Genomic DNA, 15,210 nt, shown 5'->3' with positions numbered 1-15,210 from the left:
TTGAGAGTAACAACCACAGTCATGTAGAACCGCAAGGTATTGAACCTGCTATCCTACCAAAAACACCAGAAGCAAGCAACATCAGTGAACCAGGTTCTTCTGGTTTGCAGAAGTTTGTAAGTCCATTTGAAATATCGACAGTGCCGTCGATCAGGAAAAAATCTACAAATCGTGGTAAAAAATCATCTAAATGAACGGTAATAACTTCTTTACCTTACAAGGAAGCATTAGACCAGCAAAACAGCAGAAAGAAATTAAATGTACAAGGAGTAAAACGACACATTACGGCTGAGTCAACAAGGGAGGTGACTAAGAAAAAAATTACAAACAAGTCAGAGAGGCGTCATAAAAAGGAAATCGAAAATTCTTCTGACAACGATAGTGAGCAGGAATTTCAACCAGCTGATGAAGATATGGATTTGGAAGAGATTCCTGGTGTAACGAATTCGGAAAATATGGATGCAAATTGTATTTTCTGTGACGGAAAATTTTGTGAGGATTATCGAGATGAAAATGGATTGAGTGCCTTATGTGCAGCTTGTGGGCACATATAGATTGCTCTGGTGCAGAAAGAGACGAATATGTGTGTGAATATTGCAGCCCATATTTATATCACCTTTCCGTTTCTTACTTAAATGACACCGTGAGTGTTTTTATGACATTACAGAAAAAAATATCTTACTAAGCAGAAAAACTGACTAGCACAAAAGAGCAAAACAATTCTACATGCCAATTATGTAATTTGAACTTTTTCGATCAAAAAATAATCAAGATATCAGCAATTAACAAAATGGTAACCCATTTTTGTACCTTATCCCCTAATATTAACACAACTAAAAAAAAGGAACTTTCTGCATATTAAAATAAAAAAACAATTTGAGTTCTGTATCCAAATATAAATGACTTATGAAATAGTTATCCTAATAAAGAATCTATGTCGATCGGATAGCCAAGCGGGCTGGGCGGCTGGCTTCTCCTTCGCTTCACTGCGAGAGATGTCAGTTCGATCCCCAGCTCGGTGACAGAAAACAAAAAGGCTAACGCAGCAGTTTAAAATTCTAAAATGAATCTGCGGCTTAGTCTAGAATATGCTGGTATCTGATCGGCCTATGGTGGAGCAGTACGGCAAGAGATAAGGGCTTGCGGCTCTGTGATACTCCTCCATAGATCCCTACCGGAAGGGCGTGTGCCGCCTAAATACCGGGTATATATATATATATATATATATACATATATACATATATATATATATATATATATATATATATATATATATAAAGAATCTATGGAAATCAACAAATTAAAACATACAGACATAATTCTGAATGACTAACTTCAGACAAACAGTTCCTTCCTCCTCAACTTATTCAGATAAAGACTAGAGAGTGTAAGCACATACCAAAAATATATCACTTGAGAAAGGCACTCAGCCTTTCAAAGTTTTCAGTGTTTTATTGTTAGATAAAATGAATTTACATTAAGTAACGTTCGAATCCATTACTTATTATTAAAGTGTGTTAAAATATTTTACTTATCTCAGGCCAAAGTTTTTTAATATACATATTCCTTGATAGTAATAACACTACCTTTATTTTAGAAATATAAACGTAAACAGAAATATATACTTACTGTGTGGATACATGAATAATAGTTAAATATACTTACTTTTTCAGTCACTATGTCCGTGAAATAGTGCAACTCTGATTAATTTAATTCAGAGGAACAAAAATGGATATATACTTTAGTCTTTAACATTTTCACATAGCACCATCTAGTATAACCTAAATCAAACAAACATTCGTATTCAAAATCTATTTAGACAGAAAAAGTGGTGACATCTAGTGACTGTCTCAATTTTTTTTTTTTTTTTATTTTAGTTTGATGGCCTTGGCCGAGCCAATTAGCCAGACAAATTTAAAGACAAACAATTTTACAATTATTATCCAGATTTAGCCATACGGCTCACACTTCCTCTAAGGGGAAAATTCACTCATCCCAGATACCTACGGTATCAAAAGGATTAAGCTCTGGTGGGACTCTTTCCATGTTATCGAGTCCTAGGTGACTTGGTATGTCGGTGTATCTCCCAAAAATTTTCGTACGCATCTGGACGTCGAAAGTAACACAGCTTTCTGCATAATCTTATATAGATGTTCATTTAGACCCAGCTTTTTTATGTTTTCTAGGAGGCTCTTTGGGATGACTCCAGTGGTAGAAAGAATAATAGGTATCGTCTGGGTACTTTCCATTCTCCATTGTCTCCTGATTTCTATTTCTAGATCTCTGTACTTGGCGATCTTTTCGTTGTATTTAACACGTAAATTATTGGTGTTGGGTATCGCCACATCAATAAGTGTTGTTTGCCTAGTAATTTTATTAACTAGTATGAGATCGGGTCTATTATGGGCCACTGGTTGGTCTGTAAGCACAGTGCGGTCCCAGTACAGCTTGTAGTTGTCATTTTCAAGCATTCTATCAGGGACGTATTGATAATAAGGAAGATGGTCGGTTTGGATAAGTCCCAGTTTGTCAGCTAGTTCTTGGTGGATAATCTTTCCTACTGTGTCATGACGTTCTCTATAATCAGTACCGACAAATGCCTGGCAGCCACCGGTAAGATGTTTCTTGGGCTTGGCATCCATATCGGCATTTGTCATTTTGGACTTGAGGATCTTTAACAATATATTTCAGGTAATTTTTAGTTGGAATAACCTGATCCTGAATGGCAAGTAGGAAACCCTCAGTCTCGGGAAACATCCTTCCTGATGTCAACCAATAGTTCGACGCTGTATTGTCGACATATTCTTGGCTGATCTCATTAAGTCATGACTTGACATTAAGATGTCGCCCATGCAGAGGTTTACTCATCCAGGCGCGCATTTTGTCTTGCTTAGACAGGTGGTTTATGCGCATTTCTTGTTCCCCCAGTTTAAGCGGTGTCGTATCATCTACTGCGCAAATTGCTCGATGTAAAGTAGATGTCTCAGCCTGTACCTGAAAATAAGTTCTTAAATTAGCAATTTGTTTATCCAATTGCTCACCTATATCCATAAGTCCTCTTCCCCCTTGATACCGCGGTAATGTTGTTCTCTCTACTGCACTACGTGGATGATATTTTTGCGCCTTTGTGAGAAGTGTTCTTACTTTTCGCTGAAGACCCTCTATATCCGTTTTTGACCACTTTATAATACCAAATGAGTAGCTCAGCGCGGAACAGGCGTACGTATTTATTGCCTTAAACAAATTTTTACTGTTAAGATATGACCGATTTAGTTGTCTTACTCTTCGCACGAACTCCGAAGTTAGTTCAGTTTTCATTTGTTTATGGTCAATTTTCCGCGCTTGTTTTACTCCGAGACATTTGTGCATATCATTTTCACCCATTGCCTCGATGTTTTGGCCATCTTGCATATCGAAACCTCCGGGCTGAACCTTTCCTCTGACTATGTTTAGTATACGGCACTTGTCTAGTCCAAAATTCATACTGATATCATTTGAGAAATTTTCTACAGTTTTTAGCATCTCATCTAGGTGGTTTCGAGTGGAAGCCATTAATTTTAAATCATCCATATACAACAGATGATTAAGCTTCGCTACAACAGTGTTGTTATTTTTGACGCTAAAACCTGAGTCAGTAGAGTTCAGCAGCTGAGATAGTGGATTCATTGCTAGGCAAAACCAAAGTGGACTCAACGAGTCCCCCTGGAAAAGCCCCCGGTTAATAGGGATATCTTCAGTTTCGATATTAATATCACCCGGTATTTGAAGGTGAATTTTAGTCTTCCACTCTGCCATTATATGCTTCAAAAAGTTCACGAGATTATCATCGACTTTATATATTTTCAATATATCTATAAGCCATTCATGCGGCACTGAATCAAAAGCCTTCTTGTAGTCAATGAAGGCAGTAAAAAGGTTTCTTTTTTTGGTGTATGCCTGGTTAGAAATGACTGAGTCGATAATAAGTTGTTCCTTGCAGCCCATGGACCCCTTAGCGCATCCTTTCTGTTGAGGCTCTATGATATTGTTCAGAGCACAATGTTGGTAGATACGCCGGGCCACACAGGATGTGACCAATTTGTACAAAGTTGGAAGACAAGTAATTGGGCGGTACTTTGCTGGATCTTGGGTGTTACTTTGATCCTTCGGTATTAGATAAGTGGTTCCCTGAGTAAGAAATGATGGTATTTCCTGTGAATTAGAAATAATATTATTAATAAATGCTATTAAAAGCTCATCAACACTCCAAAACTTCTTTAGCTAGAAGTTTTGAACTCCGTCTGGTCCAGGAGATTTCCAGTTATGAAGCTCTTTGATAATGTTCGAGACTTCTTCAGTGGTGAAAGGTTCATAAGGAATATTACTGTAGTGTTGACAGTTGTTCGTCGTTTGTTCAATCCATCCAGCATTGTTGTTATGAGTAGCTGGCGTCGAAAGTTGGTTTCCCCAAAACTCATGAATTTCTTCTTGGCTTGGGTAGGATTTATTTACATTTTCTACGGTGGAATTTAGTTTTCTATAGAAAGCCTTCTCTGCATTCTCAAAAAGTATATTGTCGCATTTACGGTTGTTACTAACTTTGTATCTCCTTAGGCGACCTGAATAAATGGAGAGTTTTTGTTTTAATGTGTCCAGGCAGTGTTGAGCTGTGTTGTTTTCTGGATCATGTTGTGAGTGTCTTGGAGTGTTCAGAATTATTCCTTCAGTTCTTTTAATTACTTTTCGACTTCTTACTCCTCGGATGTATTCTGTAATTTGTCCAATATCCCTGCGCAATAATTCAATTTTACTCAGCAGTCTTTTTTCCCAGGGTGCAATTCTGTTTTCAGTCCTTCCGATATTAGTTCCCCGTCGTGTTCTGATCTTAATGCCCATATTATTATTATTATCCAGATTTAGCCATACGGCTCACACTCCCTCTAAGGGGAAAATTCACTCATCCCAGATACCTGCGGTATCAAAAGGATTGAGCTCTGGTGGGACTCTTTCCATGTTATCGAGTCCTAGGTGACTTGGTATGTCGGTGTATCTCCCAAAAATTTTCGTACGCATCTGGACGTCGAAAGTAACACAGCTTTCTGCATAATCTTATATAGATGTTCGTTTAGACCCAGCTTTTTTATGTTTTCTAGGAGGCTCTTCGGGATGACTCCAGTGGTAGAAAGAATAATGGGTATCGTCTGGGTACTTTCCATTCTCCATTGTCTCCTGATTTGTATTTCTAGATCTCTGTACTTGGCGATCTTTTCGTTGTATTTAACACGTAAATTATTGGTGTTGGGTATCGCCACATCAATAAGTGTTGTTTGCCTAGTAATTTTATTAACTAGTATGAGATCGGGTCTATTATGAGCCACTGGTTGGTCTGTAAGCACAGTGCGGTCCCAGTATAGCTTGTAGTTGTCATTTTCAAGCATTCTATCAGGGACGTATTGATAATAAGGAAGATGGTCGGTTTGGAGAAGTCCCAGTTTGTCAGCTAGTTCTTGGTGGATAATCTTTCCTACTGAGTCATGGCGTTCTTTATAATCAGTACCGACAAATGCCTGGCAGCCACCGGTAAGATGTTGGATGGTTTCTTGGGCTTGGCATCGATATCGGCATTTGTCATTTTGGACTTGAGGATCTTTAACAATATATTTCAGGTAATTTTTAGTTGGAATAACCTGATCCTGAATGGCAAGTAGGAAACCCTCAGTCTCGGGAAACATCTTTCCTGATGTCAACCAATAGTTCGACGCTGTATTGTCGACATATTCTTGGCTGATCTCATTGAGATGTCGCCCATGCAGAGGTTTACTCATCCAGGTGCGCATTTTGTCTTGTTTAGTCAGGTGGTTTATGCGCATTTCTTGTTCTCTCAGTTTAAGCGGCGTCGTATCATCTACTGCGCAAATTGCTCGATGTAAAGTAGATGTCTCAGCCTGTACCTGAAAATAAGTTCTTAAATTAGCAATTTGTTTATCCAATTGCTCACCTATATCCATAAGTCCTCTTCCCCCTTGATACCGCGGTAATGTTGTTCTCTCTACTGCACTGCGTGGGTTATTATTATTATTATTATTATTATTATTATTTATGTATATATTTTTTTTTCTTTTATTTTTTATTTTTTTTTCTGCTATAATATAATACAATGTTTACTTAAATGTAAGGGTTAGTTTTAAAGCTAGAATTTATATTTACAGTTTTTGATATGTTTGTAAATCGTTTTTAATATATTGATATCTCTAGAGAAAATCAAATTGTTCAGGTAGACGGGAAGTGGAATTTTTAATATAATAAGATTATCATATAATTTGTTTATATTTACTGATTCGTAGGAACATTCAAGGAAAATATGTAATAGGTTACCTTTTTTTCCACACTTGCAATTAGGTGACTCCGTGAGACCCAACTTGTACATATTAAGGGGGTAAGAGCATAAGTAGATCTTAATCTGTTTATAACCCTTATGAAATGGCGATTTGATAGAGTATGAAACCATCTTTTTATGGGTATTTCAGGCTTCATTTGTTTGTAATTATTTCCAGTTCTCGTGTTTCGATAATATGTTTGCCATTTTTCTTTTTGATGCCGTTTACTAATTATATCAATGTCTGAAAAGAAGAGTAAGTTCAAGGGAGCTTCTTCGCCTATCTCTAGGGCAGATTTGGATAGGCTATCTGCTATTTCATTGCACTTAATGCCCGCGTGTCCCTTTATCCATGATATAATAATGTTTTTTCCTAAATTTGTAATTTTATTGTAAATAGTCATAATTTCTAGTTCTATATGATTTAGTTGTTTGGACCTATGTACGTTTGTTAGTCTGTCGACGACACTCTTACTGTCTGTAAATATTATGCAGCTGTAGGGTTCGTTATCATGTATATGCCTTAGTGCAAGAAGAATCGCTGTCATTTCAGCAGTGTATATGGATGATTCAGCTGGCAATTTCAATAATTTTTAAATCCACTTTAAATATTAATTAATGCACATCCTACTTTGTTTTGTACTTTAGATCCGTCTGTATAGTAAACTTGTGACTGTCTCAATTATCATCAAACAAACTTATTCATTGCGTTGGCCAACTATTCTTTCTTAAACAATGCTATTATCTTATTTATTTTTTTGCATATCTTAATATAAAAATGGTAAAAAACTTTTATTGTTTAATGTTCAAATATTCCAACTGGAATGTTTCCACATATATATAGAACCAGTGTTTAGATATGTGTATACACTAGTATTAGATAAAGCTATTGTAATGAGCAAATTAATACCTTCAAACCATACACAGATTGACAGAATGCAAAGATAACAATTAGGTCATTACACTAATTAACGCGCAATTAACATGCACGAAGCCACATAATATCGAACTATTGGCAATCTGTCATTTGCTTAATTAGATGTCATTAATAAGTAAATATTGCAAGTATGGTTTGGTTTAATAGTCTGCTAATAATACAACAATGTATTAGTATTTAAACATTTTGGAGCATTGCCATTGTATTAAACTCTTTATTTTTACTGTACTTCATGTAATATAATTAAAAGTTAAAGCTACAATGAAACGCAAGGCAGGAAAAATAGTATTCCTTAAAACAAAAATACAATTGGTTCTACTCCAGTTTAACTCAAATTTTCAGTATGCCAGTATCGAGCAGATATCAATTATTTTTTTATATATACAACATTAATGGTGATGCAATTCATCTTCTTCTTCTTCTTCACTGGCTTTACAACTCGGGGTGAGGCCTCATCACATCCACTATCGCCCTCCATCGTCTACGATCTTGTGCTTCTATTTCCCATTGTTGTACCCCAATTCTAGATAAATCGGCTTTAACATCATAATTTCATCTTTTTCTCGGTCGGTCTACTGATCTTCTACCATCTGGTCTTTTAAAAAACACTATCTTTAACACTCTGTCATCCTCTGATTGCACCACGTGACCTGCCCATCTTATTCGGTTTACATTGATATATCTAACTATGTTTTCAGTTCCATACAGAGTCACCAATTTAGCATTGCGTCGTCTTCTCCATTTCCCTGTGAATTCATCTCTTTGAGGGCCAAATATTATTCTGAGAACCTTTCTTTCTAATAGTAGAAGCTTATTGATTTCTTGCTGGTTGAAAGTCCATATGTTTCACTGCCATATGTAATAATTGAGCGAATAATCGACAGTGTTAATTTAGATTTTCTCTTTGGCAGCTTCGATCAATAATGTTGAAAGGGAGTATAATGCTCTATTTGCCGCAGCTATCCTTGCTGAGACCTCTTTTTCTATGTGGTTGTCCGCTGTGATTATCATCCCCAGGTATTTAAACTCCTTTACTACTTCGAAGTTGTGATCATTAATACTGATGTTCTGCCTAACTCTTGGTCTTGTATTTTTGGTTACTACCATATATTTCGTCTTTTTTTTTTCATTTATTCGGAGACCCAGACTACCTATTCCCTCCTCGAGCTGTGAAAACACCTATCTCGCGTCTCTTGTAGAATGCGTGACTGCATCTATACCATCAGCAAAGGTCAGCAACAGTTTTGATCCTTAATCAGCAAATCCTCCTATCAGCTCAGACGATATTTTACTTATTGCATATTCTAAAGCAAAATTTAAGAGCAACGGTGACAAGAGGTCCCCCTGCCTAAGTCCTGAATTTATACCAAATGGCATCGATGTTCTGCTTCCTATCTTTACTTACGCATATGAGTCTGTCACACACATTTGCGTTATTTCAACTAATTGTCTTGGTATTTCCATTTCTAATATTTGTATCCACAATTTGCTGCTTTTTATGAAATCATATGCTTGCTGGAAATCTATGAAAATTTGGTGCACATCGCAGTTGAATTCTTAGTTGTTCTCTAATATTTATCGGATGGTAAATATCTGATCTATAGTTGTCCTTTCAGCACAAAAGCTGCATTGGTAGTCGCCTAGAATATCTTCCGAATATGGTGTAAGTCTCCTTAGCAAGATCATTGATAACACTTTATATGATGTGCTAATAAGTGATATGCCTCTATAGTTTCCGATTTGTTCTTTGTTTCCTTTCTTATATATGGGAATTATAATGCTTCCATTCCATTCTTTGGACATTTTCTGTTGTTGCCATACTTTTAGAATGATGTCATACAATTTTTGGTGTAAAAATCATTTCTTATGGTTATGGTCTTGTAGAGATGCGATCGCATTCTTTCCTTCCTCAAGTATTGGTGCTGGTATTTCGATATCTGTAGAATGAAACGTAATATCTGCTTCCTCCGTCTCACTTTCAATATTTAGTAAATTCCGAAAGTATTCCTTCCATCGTTCAACGATTTCCATTTCTATCATTGTAAGTTCACCTGCTTCATTTGCCATAGGCTATGTTACTCCAACACTTGCACCTTTTCTGACTGACTTCACTTCACTAAAGAATTTCCTTATTTGATTCTTCTCGCCACTTCTGTCCATTTTTTTAGTTCTGAATAGTTGCCTTGATTGTGCTCTTATTCTGTTAAAATCTGCTTTGTTCTTAGCTGTGGGGTCTTGAAGTATTTGAAAATTTAAATAAAAGAAATAAGATAATATAGGGACTTTTTATTACTGCGTACGTTAGACTATCGCATTGCTATCCTTTCTTAATCTTTTGGATTATCTCTATATCCTGCTAGCTGCTGCCTGAGCAATCTATGTATCGTCCTTACGTTTTCGTCATAGTCTGTCAACTCTCTTAATAATCTGCTAGGATGGTTCCAGGCCGTAGAAGAATGTCATGGTTGCGTAATTTGAGAGAGTGGTTTCGCTGTACTAATAATGAACTCTTTAGGTCAGCTGTAAACAAGAGCAGGATAGCCTTAATGATTTCCAATCTCCAATAAGAGTGACACAAGAAGAAGAAGAAGGGTTGTTCCTAAGATTGTTGAATATCTCGTGTGCTCTGTCGACCATTGTTTTCAGGATTCTCTTTTGTTGTAAATCCCTAAATACGTACCTTAATGGGACGTACCTAGGAATGTTAACAGCCTCTTTGAGGATGAAGTTCTGGACGTTCCATATCCACTTTCTGTTGGTTTTAAATTTTGGTTTACTCTTTTAACCTATTAGTGATGAGAGTTGACTCCTGTGCTTTAGCTTTGTTAACCGTTTGTTTCATGTGGTCTGTGAAGGTCAGCTTTTTATCCAACGTATTTTATGCCTAGATATTTTGCTTGGTTTGACCATTCGATTGGGATATCAAATAGAGATAGTACCCCATTTGGTCTGCTTTTTCTTTTTTGGTACATGACGGCGTGTGTTTTGTCAATGTTGACGGCTATTTTCCACTGCACACACCATACCTCAAGTTTGTTGAGTGCACTTTGTAGGTGTCTCATAGCTAGATCTTGGTTAGTACTGCTAGCAGCTATCGCTGTATCGTCTGCGTAGAGGCTTAGTATCGGACTGAGTTCAGATGGTGTGTCTGCCGTATATATATAGTATAGACATGGCGATAGCACCTCCCTCTGTGGTACACCAGCTTCCATAGTCTCGGCTTCGGACAGGGTTGGCCCTATCCAAACTCTGTACCTTCTATCGGCTATGTATATAAGTCACCGCCTCGCTATAACCATACTTTTTTACCTATCTAACGTCCTTTATGTAATTGAAATCATATTATTTAGTCGGCCTCAAGAATAAAATTATAAACAACTTTTTGCTTATAAACATATAGAATATCTCAGTTAACTATGAGCTTAAATTACCGGTTTGAGCATCTTAAAATGTTTTATTTTTTATTTTTCATATTCATTTATTCAATATCAAAATAAATCTGCATAGAATATTTTTGGTGTGACAAAACAAAACCAGTTTAGTAAAACATTATACACTCTAGAATCCGGATGTGTCAGAATCCGGCCTCATTCTAGTCAACAAATAAAATATTACTTATTGGTTTTACAATATTATTTACTTGTATAAAAAATGTATTAAATACCTTAGGTATTCCTTAAGGTTAATGTTAAAATTGTCCGTTTTATTTAACAGCTTATGAATAATTTTCCACCAAGTTTTAATCGCACTCTATGAATTTTTAATCCGATTCTAATTGAATATTTTCTTTGTTTAAACAAACATTTTACAGTATTTTTTTAAGTTTAAATATATACAGATTTAAGGCCACAAAAAGGCCTTAAATTAACATATAAATCTTCTTAATTATTACGTGAGTTCTATACTTTTCGATTTACCTAGTTTTTCATATTCCTAAGCTAATCCTTTATTCTTTGTTACAGATGCACGGCTCAGCCGGTCTGCATTCAGCTTTGGCAATAAAACGCCAAAGGCGAATTCGCGAACAGGCTAAGAAGCGAGCAGCAGAGCGAAGATTGTCTAATAGAACCAACAGTACTGACAGTATAGAACATGCCCCGAGAAGAAGTAGCTTCCATCCCCCAAATGACACAACATTGGCTACTTCAATTGGCATGCTCCATCTGGGCGTCTGCTTTGCGGTGCTCGGACTTTTTCTTATAGGATCAGGTCTCCTTCCAGACGACATGGTTACTTGGAGGGGCGGAGGTTGGTGGAACGAATTGGTTATTACGGGAATATTTGTACTAGTAATAGGGCTCTTCTTTATTATTCTTAACCGTATAATGAGCACACGGGAAGAAAACGAGCTGGAAGATTATGTCTCTCGTCAATTAACTAGATCTAGAAGTGGACATAGACTTGAGAGAGACGTGGAGACTGGATGTCTAACTACAAAGAATCATAGAAGACTTTTAGAAAGACAACGAGAAGATAAAAATAGAGGCTTAACTGACATTGCTCCGACACATCACAAAGTCCCTCCAACAGACGGGGAAATATATCTCGAAAAGATACTTGAAGAAGACATTAATGAAAAAGAAATGGATTCCAACAGACACTTTGAATATAAGGAAACTATATCAAATACAACTACAGCTAGTCTTAGTCCAGGCACTCCTTCAGAGGTAAGGGAGCTGTTGGCCAATGGAAGGCAGTATAGTTTTAATTCTAGGCAGTACTAAGTTACCAAACTGTGATTTTATTCGATTTATACTTACGTATTTTTAAGATAAATATATGGTGGAGGAGCCGTCTTGTCGCTCTGTAATGGTACAGTACCTCCGCCAATTTTTAAGCACCGAAGTTGGGAGAGTGAATAGTTTAGGTGTATTTTCCTAAAAGTTGACCATATTTTTAAATTTATACTAAAGTATGTTATCAACATATATCAGCAGAATTAACATATCGCAGTTGGACCAATAATTTAGAAAACAACAATCACTACCATCATATTTACGCATGTAGTTTTATTAGAAGATATTAATAATAAAAAATTACTACTTTCAAAATTTTATAAAATTGTTCTAGTAAGTAAATCAATTATTTTTTTAGCAGTTCATTTTAAAATGTCTACGACTATATATTTTGATTTTGTGTTTAATGTGTTTTTTTTTTAAATTTTCTTGTTTGTGTCATATAAAATATATAATCTACAACAATTTTTTTTATTTTTTTAAGATTTTGATGAGTGGCATATTTATACATATTTTATATGTATAAAATATTGTTAAGTATTACATTGTAGAATTCAGTGGAATTTTATTCTTCAGTGTATTCAGGTACGCAGCATTTACGGGCATAAAATTTTTGTAAATGAAAAATGCACAAAAAACTAAAAGAAATGAGTAACATATTTAAAAAACGAGTTCCCTCTGTACTTGTTGACAATAATAACAAAATTATTGTAAATGAGCACGAAATAAGAAAAGAATGGCAGCTGTATATATCAGAGTTGTTTAAAGATGACAGGAAAAATATTGACGAATTCTACCAAAACTGTACTGACGGCTCAGAAATTATGAAATGCGAGGTAGAACACGCTATAAATAATGCTAAAATTAGAAAATCTTGTTGTCCAGATGATACACCAACTGAGTTGCTGAAACTAATAGAGGATGATAACATAAAAGTAGTAGTAAGACATTTTAATTCAATATATAACACCGGAGTGATTCCCACAGATTGGCTCAAATCCATCTTTGTCGCAATACCTAAAAAACACAATGCGAGAAAATGCTCAAAATATCGAATAATTAGCCTAATGAGCCACACTCTTAAAATTTTTCTAAGACTATTTCACAACAGAATTAGACGCAAATGCGAAGAAGATCTCTAAGATACCCAATTAGGTTTTAGAAATCCTATGGGAACCAGGGACGCATTTTTTGCGCTTAAAATCCTATTACAAAAATGCCGTGACCAAAGAAAAGATCTATTTGCATGTTTCGTGGACTTCGAAAAGGCATTCGATAAAGTACAGCATGTAAAATTAATGCAGATACTGAAAAATATCGGAATATATGATAAGATATTCGTGTCATTAAAAATTTGTACTGGAATCAAACTGCTATCATAAAAATTGGAGATAACTACACCGATGAAATCTCCATATAACGAAGAGGTTGCATTTTGTCCCCAACATTGTTCGATGTTTACTCGGACCAGTTTTTTAAAAAGGCACATTGAGAGACAACCATATGGAATAAAAATCAACGGGGAACTACTTAATGTGATTAGATATGCAGACGATACAGTATTTCTTTCAGATAATATTGAAGGTCTCCAAATTCTGCTAGATCGTATTCACGAGGGAGAAGAGGTAATGGGCATAAAAATAAACTCAAACAAAACCAAATTTTTAGTGTTTAGTCGTGACCAACATCCCGATGCAAAGCTTCAAATAAACGAAGTCCAATTTGAGAAAATCCACAAATGACATATTTGGGAACTATGATAACGGACCAACTAGATCCAGACATAGAAATAAATCATAGAATAGCAATGACTAAAACTACTTTATGAAAATGAAGTCATTTTTTTGCAATCATTATCTCAGTTTAGAACTAAGACAAAGAATGGTTAATTGTTATGTTTGGTCCGTACTTTTGTATAGTGCACAAGTGTGGAGGCTAAAAGTATCGATCATGAACAAAATTGAAGAATTGATGTATGTTCATAGACGAATGCTGAAGATACCTTGGACAGTAAGGAAAAACTAATGAAGACCGTTAAACATTTAAAAATGTCTTATTTGGGACATATAGTAACAGGAAGTCGATATAAAATATTACAACTGATCCTTAAAGGTAGAATAGAAGGCCGTAGAGGTGTAGGAAGAAAACAAGTTTCTTGGTTAAAAAACATTCGTGAATGGACACAGATATCAAATGCAGGACAATTATTCCATATTGCAGAAGATCGAGAAGCCTTCGCAATGGTGATCCCCAACGTCGGATAATTCTGATATAGCATGCGAAGAAGAAAAAATGAAAAGGTGCCTTAAATACAAAACAGCATAAAAACAACACGCTTAAAAGTATTGCTGATTTAAAAAAATGATCATTATCAGATGGCGCCAAAACTCGTTTCTAACTCTTCATTCCTATTCCTTCCAAATATTTCTCCATGTCCAGATATCTGAGCTTAAGTACATTTCTTCTTATTCCCACTGGCATGTTTAACATAGCTATATTAGCAGAGTTGCTTCCATTCATCTTCATCATCTTATCAACCCATATTAGGTGTTTTTTCTACTTTCAACGATTTCTGCATAATTAAAAAGTTTGTAGATTTAAGTTGATCAAGAATACGAGCTTTCTCCATAGGTCTTGCTCGTTAAATCAGGAATGTATCATTTCCAATACTTTTTTTTAACATTCGCAGAAGCATGTGATTAATATAAGTACTATTCACTTTTAGTTAAGGAATGTCCTGTTCCTAACATATTTTTTTACAAAGTAGAATCCAAATTTAAGGCATTAAATACTGACTTTCGGCCATCTTATCGTTGAAAAAATTTACTAGTACATTCAAGGTTTGTAAACTAAAGCATTATTTTGAATTTCACTAAGACCCAGTTCTAGTTATTTACTCTTTATTCCTCAGGACTGTGGTGCTCAATAGTGTTTTAAACAGGAGTAACTTTCGTCATTTTATTTTTAAATTTAGTCAAAATACACGATTCACTTTTTACTATAACCTTAAAACAACATTAATGGAATTGTTGAATGTGAAAAGTTGAATGCCAACTGTCGAATATGAAATATATCCGGAAATAATAAATTTTACCTTTGAGAAAAAAGTGTCACAGTATATTCTAAATAAGAGGTAATTGTTTTTTTAACTTTTTGAATTTTGCGGCAAAAAATACACGAGT

The 15,210-nt window shown here is 35.4% G+C and overlaps 1 protein-coding gene across 1 annotated transcript in view; it reads left to right on the top strand.

Annotated features, from left to right (window-relative positions):
• LOC140440711 (uncharacterized) overlaps nucleotides 1–12,460 on the top strand; it is a 46,751-nt gene extending 34,291 nt beyond the window's left edge. The window contains exon 3 of the mRNA XM_072531073.1: nucleotides 11,255–12,460. Within this exon, the coding sequence (XP_072387174.1) occupies nucleotides 11,255–12,016 (762 nt within the window). The 3' untranslated portion in view covers nucleotides 12,017–12,460. The remainder of the gene's footprint in view (nucleotides 1–11,254) is intronic.
• Nucleotides 12,461–15,210: the final 2,750 nt, after the last annotated feature.

Source organism: Diabrotica undecimpunctata, chromosome 5 (assembly GCF_040954645.1).
Source record: "Diabrotica undecimpunctata isolate CICGRU chromosome 5, icDiaUnde3, whole genome shotgun sequence".
Taxonomy (NCBI): domain Eukaryota; kingdom Metazoa; phylum Arthropoda; class Insecta; order Coleoptera; family Chrysomelidae; genus Diabrotica; species Diabrotica undecimpunctata.
This window is presented reverse-complemented; position numbering and strand designations above follow the sequence as displayed.